This window comes from Labrus mixtus, chromosome 24 (assembly GCF_963584025.1).
Source record: "Labrus mixtus chromosome 24, fLabMix1.1, whole genome shotgun sequence".
Taxonomy (NCBI): Eukaryota; Metazoa; Chordata; class Actinopteri; order Labriformes; family Labridae; genus Labrus; species Labrus mixtus.
The window spans coordinates 1,688,996-1,709,711 of record NC_083635.1 but is presented as its reverse complement, the minus strand read 5'-3'; the positions used below and the strand labels follow the sequence as shown (position 1 = coordinate 1,709,711).

At 40.3% G+C, this 20,716-nt stretch overlaps 1 protein-coding gene across 4 annotated transcripts in view; it reads right to left on the bottom strand.

The window, feature by feature from the left end:
* LOC132959289 (sodium-driven chloride bicarbonate exchanger-like) overlaps positions 1-20,716 on the bottom strand; it is a 40,215-nt gene that overhangs the window by 8,595 nt on the left and 10,904 nt on the right. For 3 of the 4 annotated variants that reach the window (XM_061032182.1, XM_061032185.1, XM_061032184.1), the window contains 13 exons: positions 15,045-15,126; positions 11,162-11,305; positions 10,850-10,991; positions 10,470-10,630; positions 8,812-9,000; positions 6,802-6,890; positions 6,322-6,479; positions 6,072-6,159; positions 4,534-4,680; positions 3,766-3,866; positions 1,754-1,928; positions 1,495-1,628; positions 1,083-1,328 (listed from right to left, as the gene is read on the bottom strand). In XM_061032182.1, the coding sequence (XP_060888165.1) occupies positions 1,083-1,328; positions 1,495-1,628; positions 1,754-1,928; positions 3,766-3,866; positions 4,534-4,680; positions 6,072-6,159; positions 6,322-6,479; positions 6,802-6,890; positions 8,812-9,000; positions 10,470-10,630; positions 10,850-10,991; positions 11,162-11,305; positions 15,045-15,126 (1,856 nt within the window). The remainder of the gene's footprint in view (positions 1-1,082; positions 1,329-1,494; positions 1,629-1,753; positions 1,929-3,765; positions 3,867-4,533; positions 4,681-6,071; positions 6,160-6,321; positions 6,480-6,801; positions 6,891-8,811; positions 9,001-10,469; positions 10,631-10,849; positions 10,992-11,161; positions 11,306-15,044; positions 15,127-20,716) is intronic. The other variant, XM_061032183.1, reaches the window with a different exon arrangement.

The following is a 20,716-nucleotide window of genomic DNA, read 5'->3' as shown; positions in this document are numbered from 1 at the left end:
CTGTCCAATCCACAAATAAATCTTTAAAAAATGAAACAAAAATAATATATTATTTGTAATGCATTTTCCACTCGACATGGCTGAACTCTTCTGTTCAGACATCAGTAGAAAAGACAGATTCTGCTGGCATTCAAAACAAAACTAAATGTCAGCATCCCCTGCTGTCCACTCCACCAGAATAGAAACACACAGAAGGAGCGCTTGGCTCCACACACACACACACACTAGTCAGCTTATGTTGAGGGATAATGCTTGATGCTCCTTACACACACTCAACATGGGATTATTCACCATAAAGCAAAACCCATTACTGAAGAAAAAAAAAACTGGACAGTTTGTCTACTGTACCACCGCACCATCTGTCGTTTGATGACGCAGCAAAACCCCCGAGCACGTTTGTACAAATGTGCTAAGTTGTGAGGGACTGTGAATGCAACAGGGGCTACAACAACAATGACAACATCAGTACAGTGTGCCTAGAAAGTTTGAGTTGATGATTTTAATTGTATCTTATTTAGATCTTTTTACAGTCCTCTTGCAAACGACAAGCATAAACATGTGTTTATTTGTGACAGTCTTTCTATTCTAAAAGACCATTTGGTACCTGAATCCCCTTTTTGTAACCTGCATTTATGTATGTTAGCCAAAGTGGCTACTTAAAAAATGTGCTGAATTGACTTTTCGTGTTTGCAGTGTGCTCAAGCATAAACTGAAGAATATAATTCTACTTTCATTTCAATAAATCTTAAAACAATCCGTTTTTAGGTCAAGTTCTGGAGTACAAGGAGCAATATTTCTTTGATTTTTAGATTGATTCATGTACTCTCAATAAAGATGAAGACAAAAGAAAAGGGAGCTTTAAGTCACACTGAATGTGAAAACATATGTTTTGTTTCTGTGAGTTCATTTTTATTCAAGTTATTCCTCTGAAAAGTAGTGCAAATGTTGGTGCATTTTCCACTTCTCTTTACTTTTACTGTTTCCCAGCTAAGGAACAACTTGAAAAGGTTGTTTTATACAACAGTCCAAAAGTATAATTACGGTCATATTTAATTAAAAAGGGATTTAAAAAGAGCACTTACGAGTACATTGTGAGTTTCTGAAGGTTGTTGTTTTTATTGATGGGGTAGTGCACACCCAGGTGGAGCAGCTTCTCCAGAGCCTCATAAATGAAGATGATGCAGATCAGCGCAGCGAAAGCTTCCTCAGTGAAGCGTGTGATGTAACAAACAAGCGAGCTGGCATCCGTGGCCACCAGCAGCAGACAGAAGAAGGCTGTCCACAGGCCAATGCAGGCCCTCAGGGAGAGGTAGGAGAGACCGTATTCCCTGAGAGAGACGGGTCACACACACACATACACATGAGTGAAGGGCCGGGCAATTAGATAGGGCATCCCCAGTCAAGCAGAAAGTACAGAAATCCACCATCGACACTGAAATATTCATGAAACAAAAACACAGTTTGTACTGCAGAGATAACGAGAAAAAAACCTACTTGCAGAACTTGAAGAGAATTTTCTCAAAGACGAGAACAGGCCCTGTGCTGCCCAGGATGGTGAGGGGCTGACCAGCGAAAATAGAGTACGCTATTCCAGTCATGGAGGCCCCAAATAGGGACTCAATTGCACTCTGGAAACACAGGAAACTCACATGTGTCATTCATTCAGACAGGCATAAGTTGCTTTTGTACCACTGAAGTAAATTAAAGGAAAGAAAGATATTCTAGAGGGACTAATTAAGATGTAACTTCTTACCACGCGTCCCTCTGTGGCCTCGCCCAGGAGTCCTCCGAAGGTGATGACAGGTGACATGCAGGCGCAGTAGAGGAAAAGGAAGGAGGCCAGACACTGCAGACTGATGGCATCTGTGTAGTCGGAAAGGTAGTGAGGAGCTTTGCGCTTGATGTCCAGGAGTAACCCACCAAATATCCTGCAGGGAAACAAGGATTTTAAGACAGAATAATGTGTAAGAAGCATCCGCTGGTTCTTGTGTCCTACTTTAAGAGTTGGTAGTACTAAACAACTGAAGGGCTATTAATGTGCCTGAACAGAACATAAATATTAAGATTTGATTTAGTAATGGTGACTTGTATAACTAAACCAAAGACAACCTTAAGAGGCATCATTTAGAAAAACAGACCAGAATCCAAAGTAAAAAATCAAGCTCTAAAACAAAACTAGCCAACTTAATATCCCATCATAGTGAGGATAATACAGAGTAATGTGATTCAGTCCTGACTTCTTCTGATTTAAAATAATGTATATAACCTGTTTTCCTTTTACATTTTTTGAAGTCTGCCAACATCTTAAGTAAATGTTTGTTATTTCTTTTTGAACCGGATATTGTGCAACTATTTTACTTCAAATCAAGCAAGAGACGCACATCCATTTATTAAGTGTGTGTGTGTGTGTGTGTTTGCTTGTGTGTATGTGTGAATATTTGTGAATATTAACTCATGCATCTATCTTTCAACACGTTGCAGCCTCAAGGACCAGGCTCTCATTGAGCAACAAACCGGAGTTGGTTTCTATGGCAACAGTGGGCAGGACAAAATGCTTATTTCAGTCTGAGCGGTAGGCAGCGATGCCGTGTCCCGGGAGGAGGAGGAGGGGGAGGAGGAGGAGGAGAAAGGGGAAAGGAGCTGGTGTGATAGCAGAAACTGGGCTTTCAGCCAATCGTAGCTGGGATAAGAGCGCCACACCGCCGCGTACTGCAGCTGAGCAGCAGCACATCATTCACCCCTGTGCCATTAAAACTCAGAGATGTAATATTCACCTGACACTCCTGCGCATGGCGCTATCACTTCATTGTTTAACTCTGGGTTTCAAGAATCCCCGGGTTGTCATCCCTTTAATCCCTTCAGTAAATCTCATTATCTGACGAGTGAAATCGTGCTGTCTGTTAACGCAAGAAAATTACATGAAATGAAATTCTGGAGGTCAAGGCTTTTTCTATGCCAGCCTTTGTCATGGAGTTATGAACAGGAGGAGTTTTTTAATCCTCTGATCCGAGGTGTTTTCTCAATCATTACACCTGGACTCCAGAGAAGGACTAAGCAACAATGCATGTCCTGTTTTTTATTTTGGTTTCCTCCACAGCTAAGCATAAACAATTTTATTTTTAGTTATCATTATTTTCCATACACATAATGTGTGATGTGATTTTAAAGCTTCTATATTATCTAATCAAATCAAGTAGAACATATGTGCACATCTATCCTTTTCAAATGTGCTCTCAAGTTTTTCTAGCTTTCCTAAAAACTTGTAATTTTAGCTTTCAGATACATTATGTGGAGCTGAATAATAATTAATTATACAGGAGAAGTACTCTAATTTCATTCAGGTATATGGAAATTGTACCTCAATACAAAACGTTCATTCTACCACTGAGTGATGGCACCGTCTGCATGTGTACTATAAGTTACAGTATGTGTCTTAATGTCATTGTCTGCATCATGTAGATACTGCTTCCATCTCCTGTGTTAGTCAATTAAAGCACAATGTTTCCATGTTGCAGAATGTGTGACTTCATGTGTGGGGTATCCCTAAACTCATAATGAAGTGGAACTCAAACAAAGGCTCTTTGTGGAGTTGAAGTGTGAGGGATGATAATGGGCCAGTGGGGTTGTCTGCCTCTTAAGAGAGCTAAATTTACAGTTTGGGGACAGCGAGGCAGCTTACAGGCGGCGGGAAGACGGATACAAAGATGTGCTCGGAGTGCTCCGGGCGGCACAGCATCATTCATGCTGTTCCTCTCTCACACTTACCTCCCTGTGCGCTGCAGCTCAGGGCCACCGTGCCCTCCGTGCTCCTCCGACTCTCCAAGATCTGTCACTCCATTGGGAACAGGGGGAATCTTCCGCTTTTCCTGTGCGGTTAAGATCACTGTCAGTCAACTGTGACAGGACATCATCAGGAGGACAATAACAAACGTCTGCTCCCCTGAGTCCCACAAGATGTTAGAATTACACCAACATACTTTTAAGCATAAAGGACTGATCTGTCAAGCAAACATCTTACAAGTTCTGCTGCTAAATTCATCTGAACATAATATCATTGCACAGGGGGTTGTGATTAATTCACCACAGGTGCCTAATGACTAACAGGGAAAGAAATAAAAATACTTTTATTTAAATCAGGATCAGCTTTCTGTTAGATAAAATCAGTTCCCCTCAAACAAGATAGTGGTTGGTTTTTCAAAGTCGACCAAAATAACTAATGGAGGAAAAATAACGTCAGTTTTGGAGAGGATTGAGAGCAGAACCCCGGGGAGCAGCATCAAAGCACAGAGTACAGCGCAGTTGAGATTAGAGGAGAATGCAGATGTTTGAAAATGTCTCAGCAGGCAGGCAGAATGACGCAGAGGGGACTCACAAAGACGCATTATGATAGAATGGTTATATTTACACACGCTCTCATACAGTCTTTCTAATAGTTTAGTTTAGGAGTTGAGCTTCTTGAGAGGTAGCAAATGGGGCATACCAATCTGTATACCTTATGTATATATGTGTGCATACAACAGTTAGGGAGTTTACCTGAGAGGGTACGTTTTTAGGGGGCTCTATTCTGATGGAGGGGTCCCACTCTCCGGGAGGTAACACCGTCACCTGGTCCAGGAACTCATCGATGCCTGCAACCAGATCATTCCTGTCTTTGGCCTTGTACGCAACATCATGGAAAATCTGTAGAGCAGAAGAGGATGCATTCAAGTATTTGTTTGATGCACATTTACTTCTCAGTTGTCTAATTATTAAAGTACAAACATATCAAAGAAGTTTGTGGTCTCAATCTCCAGATAAAAATGCAAATCCATCTTGTCAACTACGTCCCCACTTTTGGTCTGGCATTAGCATGGTTCATTTGACTTTCTTTAACTATTCTGCTCTGTTGTTTTTTAATTCTTTCTAATGGATTGACAAACAGAAAATAATTTCCCAGCGCCAAAGAAGAATTATTCAGCAGGGGATTATTCCTAGAGTATGAAATATTCAAACATTATCATATAGAGTGAAGCTTTAAAATGTATTCTGTCATTGGTTTGCTGACAAATGTCAACGTATCCCCGGTACGTTATCATCCTTGTGTCCAGAATAAAAGTCTATTTATATGGAATACAAAATATCCTGCACGAAGTAGGTTGAAATCTTTTTCATGCATCCCAGAGGGCTGTTGCCATTGAAAAAGTAAGGCAACATCTGGCTCTTGTGATGGTCAGTGACATCAGCTCGTAGCTGCACTGTGGGAAATCCTGTCAGAGTGTTCACGTCATACTCTGCTGATCCCCAAAGGCTTCTCCTGAGGCCAGATGTCAGCCTGAGTTATAAAAAAGCATGTCTGGTGTTGATAGCTGCATGGTTTCCCTGGCGCTGAGGCAAACATAAAGACATGTATAACCATATAAACAAGGTAAATAAATAACTCTAATCAATACTCCACATGTGGAATTCAAAGGTACTTGATGGTACATAAATGCCTGTACATTTCAGAAGATAATAAACCTTTTGCTTGAATTCATCCTCTGATTCTTCTTCTTTGAAATCTTTATACAACATTTAAGAAACTGGCATTGAGCGGTGGAAATGATGCATTTATTTACATGGTCAACCTAAGTGCATATCTGTGGTACAAGCTTAAAGCAGGAGCCAGCACATGAATAAAGGATTTGTGTGTCAGCGCCATTTTTACAGGTAGAGGGATGCAAAGTATATGAAGAGGGGGAATTATTGAGCTACTCGTTTATAAATTTATAATAAAGGTTAATTTCTATCAGCTGATGTGACTACTGCCTCCATTTTGTCGCGGTGCCAGTAGCTGGAGCTTAAGCTGGTTCCTGGTTATGTTATTTATTATTCATGACAGTGTGGCAGAGCTCCAAAAGACAGAACTACGCTCAGTAGCTTCTTCAATATTTATGGAGTCACAGAGCCAAGTTGTCACATCTTTTTTTCCTTAAAGTCTCAGGTGGGTCGAATAATAAGTCCTCATATTCGTAGTGATTGTTGATAACATAAACAAAGACCAAAGATCCCTACTCACATCATAACAAACATTAAAATCTGTCCTCAGGCCTCACCTCATCAGTCATCAAGGTAGCAATAGACCTTCCAATTTCATGATACTGTGGACCTTTTCCCAGAGGGCCAAGCAGGATGAAAAGAAACCTGTGCAACACAAAGAACAACAGTTTCTTTATGTGAAAGTTAAATCATGTTTGTATGAAGTATTCAATGAAATACCAACTAATAATTCCTTGGATATTAACAAAAAAAGAGAGAAGAAGAAGCAGAATAAACAGGGGGCTTTTTCATTAGTGTGTGTATAACCTGGTGGTGATGGGAACCTCGGCCAGGCCGTTGAGCAGCACAGCAGGAGACAGACGGACGAAGGCCACCACAGGGCGCTCGAGGAATTCCAGCTCACCCACCAGGACGTTTGATGCCTCAGCACCAGGGGGGATCTTTTTCATGAAGTGGAGGTCAATCTGTGGGACAGAGAGGAACCCAAAATAACATTACATGAAAAGAAAAAACACATTCACATATTCCTTTAAAATTATATTAAAATGTGTTTTGAGTATTTACACTAAAAATCCAAAACACTGGCTGGATCTGATAAGTTATGAGAGAAAAGAAAACAAGCTTTACTCCTAGTAAATTCCACTAAGTTTCCCAGGGAAAGATCGCATGGTGACCATTTCACCTGTAACCCAACCTTAGTTAAATAATCAGAACTAGTTATGTGTGCAGCTATCAGTGCCCGTGGATAAACAGCAGGATCAGCAGGCGGTAGGTCTGGTGGCTCACCTTGCTGAAATCGACAGCGCTGTTTTCCCGGCTGACGTCCTGTTTGCCCTCATTGTTAGCCGGCTGGGACTGAGGCGAGACTGTTTGGCCTGTGAGGCAGAGCGGAAAAAAAACATCAAGTCAATTTCAACACAGCTATAGGCAATCAGAATATTACTTTTTCCACACAATGAGTGAGTGATTAGAGGGTACAGCTACATCCTCTGGAAAATATGATACAACACTGTAACTTATTGAAGTAGGTTCTGAACCTTGATTGATTATAAAGGTTCAGTCCTAGTGACAATAGACACAGTATTGTACCTTGTTTCAGAGAGCGTTAGTTATTATTAGTGTCATCAGAAGGATGCTCAGTGCACAGGAGAAAGTGAGGCTAGCTCCACCATTGGTTCTTATTCCAATTCATGTGTATCAAACTAAATGAGGTCACATCTTTAACTTTCATTTCAAATTTAAGTGTAGGAACTAAAACAGAGATTTAGTGGTTCTAGTAGGTTGATTTTTTAAGCCTTCAACAACATTTTTTTAACAACACAAGTTACTTTTATCCTGGGGTTAGCTAATCAGCCTCATATTCACATTTAAGACAGGGGTTGTATGACGAGGAGCTACTCAATGTTCTCAGGGTTCTAGGTTCTCAATATCCTCTTACAAACACATCAAAGAGGAACAGTTTTATTCTCAACAATGTTCTCATTTTACCAGGGTCAATTTTTCAATGTAGAGATTTATATCTAAATAGTGGCTGAACAGATTTGAACCATTCTAACTGTATTTGAAATGTTGATTTCACATCCAGTCATTGGCCCATGTCCCTTTATTGTTTTCAGTCTGAAATGAGAGGATATCTCTTACCTATTTCTTACAGATTTGTTGAGAGGATATCTCTTACCTATTTCTTACAGATTTGTTGAGCATAGGAGCCTGAGAATGTAGGGAGAGACTAAATCCCAGCAAGAAAGTCTGAAAGAGTATTTCCCAAAATGTTGAAATATTTCTACTAACAAAAATCCTAACGACAAAAAAGATGAGATTTTATGTTATTAAGTTACACAACAAGGGTCAAAAGTAAAGGGCTACACCAGTCAGTCATGAGTAACTGTTGTTGTTGTTGCTGAGTCACAAAGCTTATTATTTCTAGACAGCCAACACATTGTTGACAATGACAAGAAGAGGAGAGCATCATCATGAATTGTGTACACTGCACGTGCATCATGCATGAATAATTCTGCAGAATTACATTCACTTACCCAGAGCTTTCTAAGATGTGAAAGTTTTGTGTACAAGTAATTGCTCACTTCTCATGATAACACTCTCCCCTGTGATGTTTATATTGTAATACTTCTAATTAAAATATAATCTAACTACTTCTACTTCTATATATTTATAGAAGTTAATATGAGCTCGGGTGCTCTGGTTGCCTGTGCAGAATTGCTGCTCCTCTTGTGTGATGGGACAGTAGCCCTGTGCAACTGCCTGAAGGAAACTAAGACGTTTGGTCTCAGTTATGCCAAAGTGGGTGTCTGCAGTCACGTCACCACGGCTGTGGGAGCAGTTTAAAGGTGAGGACGACATAGGAAGACATGACAAGCAACATACACACTGCGGCCATGCCACTAAAGAAAAGGCCTTTCTGGGTGAAGCACTCGTGGAGAGTTTCTTTTCAGGCAAACGATTGGGGCTGTGTATAGTTTCGAAGCAGAGGCCGTTTACTAGTGAAGTGAAGCAGACACACGCGCACCAACATGCAACAAGAACAGACACAAACATAGAGAAACACAAACCAAAGGATAAACGTCAGATTTTTTACAGCAGTAAACAGCAAGTCACAGATGGAAACACTCTGGAGCATGCAAAGGATTACCAAACTATACATAAAACATACTGAACATGTTGACAACATGCAACATTTATGATCCCCAGAGAAAAAGCAGAGAATATTCTAATATACAATGGTTGCAGTATTTGCAACTGTGTAGGTGTATACGTGTATTCAGACCATTTCCTAACCATTTTTGTCCATGGAATGAGGCTCAGACTGCTTCTTGCCAATATCAGCAAAGGAGCGTACAATAGGAATGCGGTTGGCCAGCTTCTTGTGGTTTTGGTGATGGTGCTGTTTGAGTAGGGCCTCGCGGATCCTCTTCCTGGCATCCTGACCGACAGGGCCCGACACCTCGTGCTGATCCAGAACCATGTCTGAGAAATAAAAAAAACACACAGATGTAGTTTTCCATATTTCTGTTCGTTCTCAAATCACAAAAGCCTCTCTTGATAGTGTCTGTCCCTGCACGGCAGCCAGCAATGCTAAGCTGATTATTCTGACACAAAAAAAACCGACCCACTGATTTAATCGCACAAAACCAGGTTAAGTTCACCAGATCTCTTCTGCAGCAGTTTGTCACACAATCAGACAAACAGTGCAACTGCTGTTGCCCTAAAAAAAATAATATACACTTTGCTTATTCCTTTCTAAAGAAGCTTAACTGAATTTAGCTATAAAGAGCATTTTTAAGTAACTTTCTGAGTTGGCCTCTGTTGAAATCATGATTTTAATCTCAAGACCTCAAGTTATCTTTGAGTTTGTTCCAGCTAAATATTGATCACTGCCAGTGCTTCTCTATTTTTAGTTTTAACCTCCGGGACAGGATTCAGATGATCTGAGCGGCCTGGATGTTTCTTAACTAAGCAGCACACAAGACATGTAATTTAGCCTTAAAGCAGTGAAGGTTTTATAAAAAAAAAACAGAAGCAGTCAAGTCTTTAAGACATAAGAAGCAATTGTAAATCACTGAGAGCCAGAGGGATGCTACTAAATAAAATAGCAAGAACAAGCTTTTCTAAGTCTAGTGAGACAGAAGTTCTTACATTCTTGATTAGTTCTTAAGCAGACCCCAACCTGATTTTATTTCTGTAACGCTCCTGTGAGGAACCTTTGCAACCTTTGTGTACAATGAAGTCAGACTCTTTTGTCCTGTACATGTGGAAGTATCATGTTTTAACCAAAAGTCTAATTCTTATTAAAAGTGAAACGTATCACTCATTGAGATTGTTTGCCTTGGAAAATGTCAAAACTAGTCATGCCTACCCGACAGCAGCAGCACTTTTACACCTTACAAATGATCATCTAACAATAGTCAGTCTTCTCTCGGATGGTCTTGGTTTTTGAGGTCATATAGAGTCATCGATATTAATTTCAATCTGTTCCATTACCAGCAACAAACTCTTCACAGGAGCTTTAATATGGATGTTGAACCAAAGATCTTCGTACATGTGTTTTTTAAAATTTTTTGCCTGACTCGTAGTATATCTGAAATATATTTTTGTAAAACCTGTCATTGATTTTATCAATGGACTATCTTGTTGATAAAGTAAGCAAGTTTACAAGACATCAGTTCCCTCTTTATCATCTCTGGTAGATGAAACAGTCAAGACTAGATTAGCTGCCAGTAGCATAATACAACCAAATCTCCAACCAAACTGTTGACAGTTGAGTTGAATTGTGTGTTTTGAACGTCCCTGAATTTGACCAGAAAGAATGCAAAAGAGCCTTAAAAAATTATATTACAATACAAAACTATGAGAAACAGAGGCCAGAAAATAAAGCCTTGGGGAGCCTCTCATGGAGCTGAACAAGATCAAAGTACATTTCTCAGCTCATGGTTCACCTGCGATCTCCTCCAGCGAGTTGGCCCTCATGTCCAGCATCACGGTGCCATTCATGATGCAGCTACGGAGCTCAAAGAGACTGTGTAGAGACAGGGTGGCTACGTAGGGTTTACTCCACCGCTCTCCACCATCCTCAACATCCTCCTCAAACTTAAGCCACCTGCAGATGTTAAAAACTTATTATATACATGTATTTGTCAGAGGTAAAAAAAAAAACTGATTTAGTAACTTCAGGATATCATGAGAGGTATGGCATGATAACAGCCCTGTGATAAGAGCTTGCAGTCGACACAAACAGAATCCAACTCTCAGGTGCAGCAGAAAGAAAAAAAGTGCAGCATGCCAGACACAGCCCATGTGTTCAACTGCAGCGGTGTACCTGGCTGTCTCTTTCCATTCGGCGTCCTCGCCCTCCCTGAGGCAGATTTCATCCAGCTCCGTGAACAGGGCGTGGGGGATGTGCTCCTCGTCGCCATCCTCGGTTCCCAACAGAAACTGCACCCTCTGAGCTGGCGTGTCTGCTGCAGCGGATAGGACAGGCGGAAGACAAGTGGGGACAGAGAGAGGAACGAACAAAAAAAAAAAAAAGGATGTATGTGCAGGCCTGAAACTGTTTCTTTTAAACATATACTGCAAAGTAGATGAAAACTTCAAGAAATACATCTTGATTCTGTCCATTTTGAAGACCTACTGTGTGAGGGTGATTCTCTTCCATCATCAGCGGATGAGTCCCTCTCCTTGGACCTCTTCCTGTGTCTGTGTCCGTGATGACGGTGACGTCTGTGTGACCTCCTGCCCAGGGGAACGTGGACCCCGATGTAGAGAGTTCGGTGACCTGGACACAACATACAGAATACAGCATCTAATTCTCCTGTCCTCTTCTTTAAACCTAAGAATAAATGAGTTTTTTTGTTTTCTTTGACCTGATTTCAGAGAACTTCTTTATAATTGAACATGCTTCTTGCTTTAGTTTCCTTGCTCTGGGAATAGAAGGCTCCTTCTTTGAGCAAGACGAAATCAAATCTTGGTTCAGTGGAAGAAAGTAGTGTCTATAATTCATAAAAGCTATCATTGGGCTGGGATTAAGGTGAATATACTTTCAGTGCATGAAGCCACAAGAGCAATGACAGTGGGTGCTTGGCAGTTAGTGCGCAAAAAAATTAAACATTGTGGAAAATAATTTGCAGTGAAACAACATCTGACCCAGCCAGGAGTAAACCAGAAAAGCAGCTCCAAAAAAGAATCCTCTGGTTACTCAAAGTCCTCCTGCGTCTCTTTTTAAAATGAGAAGCAATCTTCCAGCTTGAGGATGCTGAAATCAATTATTTTGGATTTTGATGGCACTGACAAACAGAGCTATTTTCATTTTCAATCAACGCAGAGCAAATCATGAGTTTGGGATGCTGAAGGGATATCGTGCAACGTGAGCACAAGGGCCTTCCTCAGATGTGTGTGTCTGTGCGTGTGTTTGCATCCACAGGGTCAGTGTGAAGATAATGCGAGCTGACTGTTTTCTCGGTTACTGTGGCCTCGCTGCCCAGGCGCCATTTCCTTCCCAAAGGCCCTCAGCTCAGTTGCTGGACAAAGACAAGACACCCCTTTTTTTTTTTTTTTTAAATTGTACTTCTGCACCATAAGGGGCGCAACAGTGTTAAGGAAAATGTGACACCACAAGATATTTGCTATAGATTTGAGGAATCTGCTTTTGCTTTTACAGTCAAACCCTTGCTCAATTAAGCCATTTGTGCAGATTCGAAAAATAAATGAGCTAACTCTGTTTCATCATTGTCAAAATCTCAGTATATTTTTATTTAGTCTGAGGGGAAAATATCCCACCTTAATGCCTTAAATTGCTTCCACTTGCTGGGAGACATGAGTAATCACATTATAGCACACTTAATCAGAGACACCTCAGAGACACTGACATCACTATTTGAAAAGGGCAGCCCACTCGATATCTTCCACCAATAGGAGGCCAGGATAGAGGTTAAGCGAGGTCTCAGAGGATGTAATGAGATTCTAACAATATGTCAAAATGTATTTGGGGAGGGTATCAGACTGCGCACTGCTACAGACGCATTCATCCAGAGCTAATTGCTGTTAGCATTGTGTAAATGATTTATGTTAGAAGTGCAGGAAAGAGAAAGACTGACTTTGCACGTTCAGCAAAATAAAGGCACATGCAGGTAGACAGAAACAATAAGGTATCGTAGGAACACAGGAGAGAGCGCTGGAGCTTTAAAATTCATGAGTCAAAACTCATGAGTGGCGGGCTTGACAAAAATAGCTCTCCTCCCCGAGGCCCGCACTACTGCTGATGTCATAGAATGTCTTTTCTCTCCTCTTCTCCCGCCACGACTCAGTGGCTTTCACTCAGTCGAGCTTTGAATCCGTGCAGCACTGGCTGAGTTTTGCTTAAGTCTGTGTGTGTATTCATGTATGTACTGCTTTCCACAGCAATTCTGATTGGCTGGGGGGTTGTGAATTATGTTTTACAAAACTGTTGCTCTGATATAGCAGCACGATGACCGCCCTAAATGAACTCTAATAGCTACAGTTAATGCATACAATTTCTTCTATTTTTGGACTTGTAAAATCAAATGTTTTACCATGTTGTCCAAACTAAATGCCTATTTATACATTATGCATGTTGTACATTATTATCTTCAAGGATTTTCAAGGCACAAGTAAGTATTTCTGGAAGCACGTCTGTGTATTTGGTACTTAGTCCAAATAATCTAAGTAGTGTGTTCATGGTTAAAAGGGGAACTTGTCGATAGAATAACAATGCTATTGAACATGCTATATTATTATAATGAACATTTTATATTTGATAATAAGGGCTTGCATCCACAGCCAATCAGAGAGTACAAAATCGAGAAAATTAGAGTCCATCATTCAACCAAGAAAAGAATATGTCACTTAAAATACCTACAGAGTCCAAATAGAAGCTAACTTTTCCCTTCATCCTGAATCTGGGAGTGTATGAGAATGAGGAAGCAGGTGAGTGTTTGAACTGAAAGCAGCTGTGAGGTTTGGAGCGAGATAACTTCAGAGGATCTCCTCCCCCTGCGTGGTGCTGACGCAGTGTCAGTGTTGCCACAGCGTCAGACAGAGAGCTAGTCATTACAGCAGCCATCATCCAAGGATGAGGGTCCTTCACATGAAAGCAGCACCTCACCGGCATGAGTGTCAGGATCAAAGAGTGACATCTGTGCTGGCTGCTTAGGTGAATGTCGCATGGCAACAACAACAAAAAAAGAGGATACAGACAGAGGAACCTATTCAGCTATAGACTGATATTATAAAAGTATCCAACAGGAACTAATTGTGTTTTTTTGTGAGTTGTAAAACACATGAAGATCCTTTCATATATCTTTTATGATGCGACATCCCCGTCCTCAGTCCTTATTTTCTAATATAGCATTATTATTTTTTGTCCCTTCCCTCAGTGTGTGTGTCCTTCTTCTGTTTCTATTTGTGTCCCCAAGTATTTCTCAACAACACCTAGATAATGAGCCTGAACATTAGTTCAGCAGGGTTAGACATGCAGGCGGGGAGATAGTAGCAGCAATAGTAGGTGCAAATGATATGCTTATATCAAAGAGCCAATTGTAGTACTGGAGCATAACAAAAACAACATGTTACGTGGCAGCTTTGTGAAAGGGCCCAATAGAAGAGGGAAGTTTACCGATGGATCTGGATAACCTGAATTTATCTCTGTTACGCAAGCATTACAATTGGATTTCTTATGTGATTTAAAGATATACAATCTCCCATGTTAATCCACAAAATTAAAGGGGAACTCCAATGACTTTCCACGTGAAGGTTTTATTTTCTTCTCAGGAGTAAAAGTGGAAATAGTTGTATTACCGGTAAGTCTCTTGTCTTTTATCAAACTCTTTTATTGCTTGGGTGGAAATATTGTGAGATCCCATCAGATAAGCTTGACAACCAAAAAAAAGACAATACAGCTCCACATAATATAATAGGGCCAAAGGTACAATGAAGACCCAAAATAGATTGTTTTACAAATATCTTTTTTTATATTGTTGTGATTTTTTGTAATATTTTACACATAAAGCTTAGCTTGTCTCAGGGGGTCTAAGCCTGGTCACTGTCTTTCGACTCCAATCTAAAAGTGCTTAATTTATGTTCAAGCATCAAAGAGTAGAGAGTCTTGTAGAAAAGTAATTATTGTTGCTTGTATCACAAATTTCTCTCTGGGATAAGATTATATTGTCTCATTTCCAATTTTGAATGGACAGGCTAAGATGGTCAAAGGAATTATCACTTAATCTTTTGGAGGGGTATTTTAAACCTGTGACGAAAACTAGGGATTTTCTGTTTGAATATTCAGCTTCAGGAGGCACAAAAGTCTTATTAAGAATGATCATGAAATGCATTGTGGCAGATATAGAAAATGTGTATTTGTTTCGAGCCCGAGCACTCACTCTGGACTAGAAGATCAAGGTATTTCTATCTCCCCCACATACTTTTTTTGTAAATCTCAACTAAGTATAAGGCATTTAATGACATTTAATCTAAAGTTTTTGATCACTTATTGGTTTTACCTTCGAGTTCTTCCTTCTCAAAGTTGGTGTTGAGCATGGAGCGTGTGCCCCCGCGGTCAACAACTGCCTCCTCATCGGTTCTCTAGAAGAGAAACACACAACCACAGAGGTTAAACATTTAACATCATCTCATAAAGATTCACACACACACATGCACGAAGCAGAGAAAAGTGGACATGAGTTCATACATAAAATGCGTAAGTCGTCACATTCTGTGTTAATAATTAATGTGTGTACGTTTCAAATTGAAAGATGCTGATTTCTGAATGCGTCTTAAGCGTCTTTCTATCCTCTCTGAAGCAAAACATAGGTAACACAAATATTTCATTTTAATGCTACAAGTTGTTACGTAAGAGCATCCTGACAGCACCCTCCCTTGCCAAGTGGGAGGCTGTATCCTGAAGAAAAAAATACACACACACATACGGACAAAAACTCAGCATTACAAGACTAACTTGCACTGACTGTCACCATGGCAACAAAGGGCAGCCAATCGCAAAATTGAAAAAGCCACCTTGCTCATCTCCTGAGAGCCAGATTACTCTGTTTTTGAGGTATGGTTTTAACAGGACTGCATCATCGTGTGTTCACCCACATATGATGTAAACGCTCAGCCCAACACAACCTCTGGCAGGAGGATTTTTTCAAGTGTAAGGACGACAGCTGATGCATGATACATGAGACATAGTGCTTTTTCTGGTAACCAGAAACTGTGCCATAAGTAGATCTGACCTTGAAAGTTGAACACAGGAAGTGACCTTTGAATGCTTACACTGTTTCTTTATTCATGATTAAAAAAACACTGGCTTTTTGTAGATTTTGTTGTGTTGTACTTGTTTCCCCTAAGACCCTCAATCATCTATATTTAGGGTGAAAAACTGGTTCAGTACAGAAAGTTGGGTATGTTAGGTGTTAATCAAGTCACAGCCATTTAATCAAGTGGACAGTGATGTTGACAGCCTGGCTTCAGAAAGATGGCTTCCTGTGAACGAACTCTGCACGGCAACACCTCCAGGCCACTGACACTGGAACAAAAAGTTGTCTTGGTGATACATCCTCCATCACCTTCTCCCTTCTCTTCTGCCTCAGACTCCCTCAGGTCTGTGTGTGTGTGTGTGTGTGTGTGTGTGTGTGTGTGTGTGTGTGTGTGTGTGAGAGTCTGTTTTTTGGGTCTAGTCATATGTTCTCTGCCCTCTCGATATCTGAGTCTGCTGACTTGTGTCCCCCATAAGGGTCATTCATTCAGATAAATGATTAAAGGCTTTGCACATTTATACTACTATTGAGCAATCTTTGAATGTATTGAAGTATTATAATAACATTTTGTGTCACTTTATATTTCTACTTATCAGACAGAGATGTACCTTAAACTCCACTCTATTCATTCAACAGCTAGTTACTGTATATAAGAACAACTCAAAGAATATGTTGTATTATTATAGGTTAAGCTACCTGGGAGAATATTAAGTACATAACTTCCCTCCTTGACCTTTACCTTTGGACATCACTAACCATACTGTCAGATGTTGTGTTGTGAAATAACATTATATATATATATATATATAATATATGATTCCCGTGTACAAATATTCTGAAACAATTAAACCAGATTGAACAATGTTTTCTGTGTTAGAATGAGTATCCTTTTTCATTTTCTCCCCTGTTTCTGATTGGAATGCTAATTGTTCTTTCACTTCTTTTTTTTCTTCTCTCATCATGCCCCTTGGTATACAGTACAATACTTGCACAAAAGCATGCAGTGCAGTGACTAGAAAAGTTATAAGTAATACATGGCCATGTCACTGAATTATTCATCAGTGATCAACCTAACAAAGAGAAAACGATCCACACTCGGAAACCACTCTCAATGTAGCGTGTAAAAAAAGACCCAAGCTGAAGACGTTGTTTGCCTGGTTTAAATGAAACCAGTTACACACTTAGTCACTCACAATTTGCAGTGAGTTAGAGGAAGTACCTATTGGCATTTTTCCAACCAGAAGTGACCAAATTCGGACAAGAAGGTAGAAACCTGAAGATTGAAGTTCAAGTGCTAACATTACAATGTAGCCTGAACACTCAGCGAGTGCCCCCCCTTTCTCTCAGCATACAGGCCCTTTGAAACAAAATCTCATTTTAAATGAAATGACATGTTTACAGACATCACTGAGACAATTACCTAAAGAGACACAAAAACATTGTTGTATAAAAATGTTTGATTCTGCTGCAAATCTTTGCAATTTATTATGCAGCATGAATGGGATTGATGTCCTTTTGGAGAAAGCCTCAAGTGGGAACCTGCACTGTATTGGCTTAATTTCTTAACCCCAGATGTTAGCACCTAAAGTAAGAATGACTCTAATATAATAACTTTACTTGAAAACAAATTCCTCTGGATGAAATAAAATAATTTGAGTCATCATCTCTTTTTAAAACACTAATAAGAATGTAAAGCAACGTATTTCCAAAAGTAGGTTCTTATCTATACTGCGAAAAACAACCAGATAACAACACACTGCATTGTGACAAGCAGAAGGGGCTGATGCCTTACCATCAATCTCTGATCCTGAGAGATTAAGCAAGAGCAGTGGTGGTAGGACACTCTGTCACACACTGAGACTCACATACACACTGGCAAACACACACATGGACTAGCATGTGAGAAACAAAGCAGTGTGTGGACAGATGCTGAGGGCTGACATGGTGGGCTTACTGTACATGCCGAGGGACATTAACCCAGCAAGTACTCATGCTGTCATAGACATGCAAACAGGCCCGGATGAGGATTCATTGTGAAGTCCCTGTAGACAGACTTCCCTAGATTTCCCTTGACAGATGGTTAATGATAATCAGGAAGACTTGACATTTTATTAATGTGTTAATTTTGTCATTATCCCAGAATCTGCATACTAAAACACTCTTATCCAACCCTCCACAGACTCAGACCAACCACTGCACGCTATCTACCAAGAGAGAAATCTCTGACTTAATCAGCACTCAACCCTGAGTATTTATATTTCAGTGCAAGAGTGGCCAGAATAACTAAAAAGCGGCCAATAAAAAAGGCTTCTATCTATATTTTTGTTAGCTTGTATGGACCTTGTGGAGGTGCAGGCAGCAATCATGTCGAGTGTTACTGACAGGCATGGGAGAGGAGTAGGGGGTTGAAACTGCTGGTCGGCCCTGCAGGTCCCCAGGGAGACCCTCAGTTTTAGAAACACACTGTGTCTCCCTGTCCCGAGTCCATGAGAAGTACACAAATATAAATACAGCGCGTATGCAGTTCAATGCTCCAGCATGATATGACCTGATGGCAACAGGATGAGGATTTTAAAACCACTGTTGCATTAAATTGAATCGGACACATACAAGTCTAACAGGTAGTGTGATAGTTGAGTCTCAGGTCCCCTTTATCTGTCCTGCATCTCCCCTGCATTAGCACTGCAGTGGGAACTGCACCACTCTTTGATAGGTAGACAGTAACCTATTTATGAGAGAGGAAAAAACAGAGCAGTAAAAATAGGAAATAACTTAAGCTTGTTGTTTACTAACTGTGCAATTTTCACTACTGAATGGTTGAGAGAAACAAAAGTCTGGTTACATGTACAATGGTATGTTGGTTAGTGAACAGGCTTTTTGCCATGTGCACTAAAAATAAAATTGAGTTTTTTTAGAAACCTGGATATGCTGGCTCGAGTTCTCCAATAGAGACCAGGACACTGCGAACATAAATGAGGAAACTGTGTCATCTGCAGACTTTGGTAACGCAGATTAAATGTTGTTTTGGTTGCGCTTGTTTCTAAAAGAAAAAAATCATCCTGAACTTCTGTTCAATGGTAAAAACGAGTCAACAATTATTTGGCTTAACTCAGGACCAGTTGTAGAAAAAGAGTCTCAAACAAGGGAGATGAGTTGTGGAGAGATCAAGACAACCCTGCACATGATTTCTAAGTGATATTTTTGTGTTCCATGCAAACTTCTGGATGTAAATATGAAGAAAACTGGAAGACTGGGATACTTAAGTGCATGTTAACGTACTTCACATCCTTTGCACACCGAAACAAGGAGTATTTGCTCAAAAGAGGCTTCAATGTGAGTTTAAATAAAACAATCGCAATTACACATCGCAGAGAGCTGTATCTTGGGAAAAATGGCTTCCAGATACACTTTGCCATTAAAGTGTAGGACTTTAATGTTCTACTAAATGATCTTTTACATCTCTTTATCTAATAAGAATTGTCTCAGTTAGCGTGTCTGTGGCAAGAGCATGAAATGGCTGAATTATTGTAATGTCTTATAATCCAATTTGTACTGTAGTATGGTCTCGCTTGTAGAAGTGATGTTGATTTCAAGTCTTTCTGAATTGAAAAGCACCCAGACATCTCATTATGTAAATAGCTGTCTGATTAATATCAAGCTGTTATTCCTTTCCATATTTGCACTGTTTAAGTCCTGATTTACCAATCTGATAAAAGTCTGCAGGAATGTGCATGAAGTATGTTTTTCTGCATTGTTATCTATATATTTGTGATTCTATCTTCAATGCTGATTTCTTCAAACAGATGGGAAACAGCAGATGATAAATATAAAGCCTGATTCCTTTTCCGAACAGTCTCATTTCAAAGTCAAAACAGTCTGAATGAACGTCTATTAGATGCATTTAAATCCAGATGCTATGCCCTTTTCTGCTCCATCTCTAACAAAGCTCTTCCCTGCACGCTCAGTATGAGCCAAAATCATCCTGCCTGTAGGTCCCTGCTTCTATTTATAGCCACCAGTTCCTCTACCTCATGATGCTGACCCCAGACCAGCATTGAGAGTCACATCTCGGCTCACCAATCTGTGTGGAGATTAATCTGCCAGCCTTTACGGCGGGATAAAACCTCGTCTCTGACCATGAGATCAGTGATGGAGGGCCTTGCGTGGCGGAGTGAATTAAATCAGACGTTTCTCTGTTGTTCCGCTGGTCGGTGATGAAAGCTTCATGGGGGGAACGGGAGTATGGACCTCGTGACCAAGACCCCAGGGGGGAGTTGGGAATGTTGAGGTGGGGGAGGAGTAGACATGCGACCAGTCAAGATGAATAGAAACACATAAATATATGTTAACATTTACCTTTTTTAACCATAAGCCTCTTTGCTTTGATATAAGATAAGATATTGAGGTGTATGAGTGTGTATGCAGTTTTACACACAGACTCGACTCATACAGGCTGAACATGTACGGCACACATAGGGATGTAAATGATGTACAGTATAGACCCACTAATGCATACAGCCCCGTGATGCAGAATAGCAGAGAGGACGGATAAACACGGGGGTAAAGGCTTCAGGCATTGACATGAACCGAGGGCCAGAGGATGTTATTAATGTCACACAGTGTTCAGAATGCATGTGTGTTAACGTGTGTGCGCACAGTGGAAGAATTTGTGCAGCGATGCTAAGTAGAGCATCATGACCTTCATGCGAGGCTTGACATTGGGCTGCATCGGATTTTAATTAAATGCACATTGTGTGTAGACATATGCAGTTAATACATAGTCGACCTGCTCTGGCATTTACAATATTGCTTGAGATCTACTTGTAGGATAATCAGTTTTTATATTTATCAATCTAAGATCTAATTTTATACAATACAGTGAACACTTTCTCAATAGGTCTGGTATGATCAGGAGC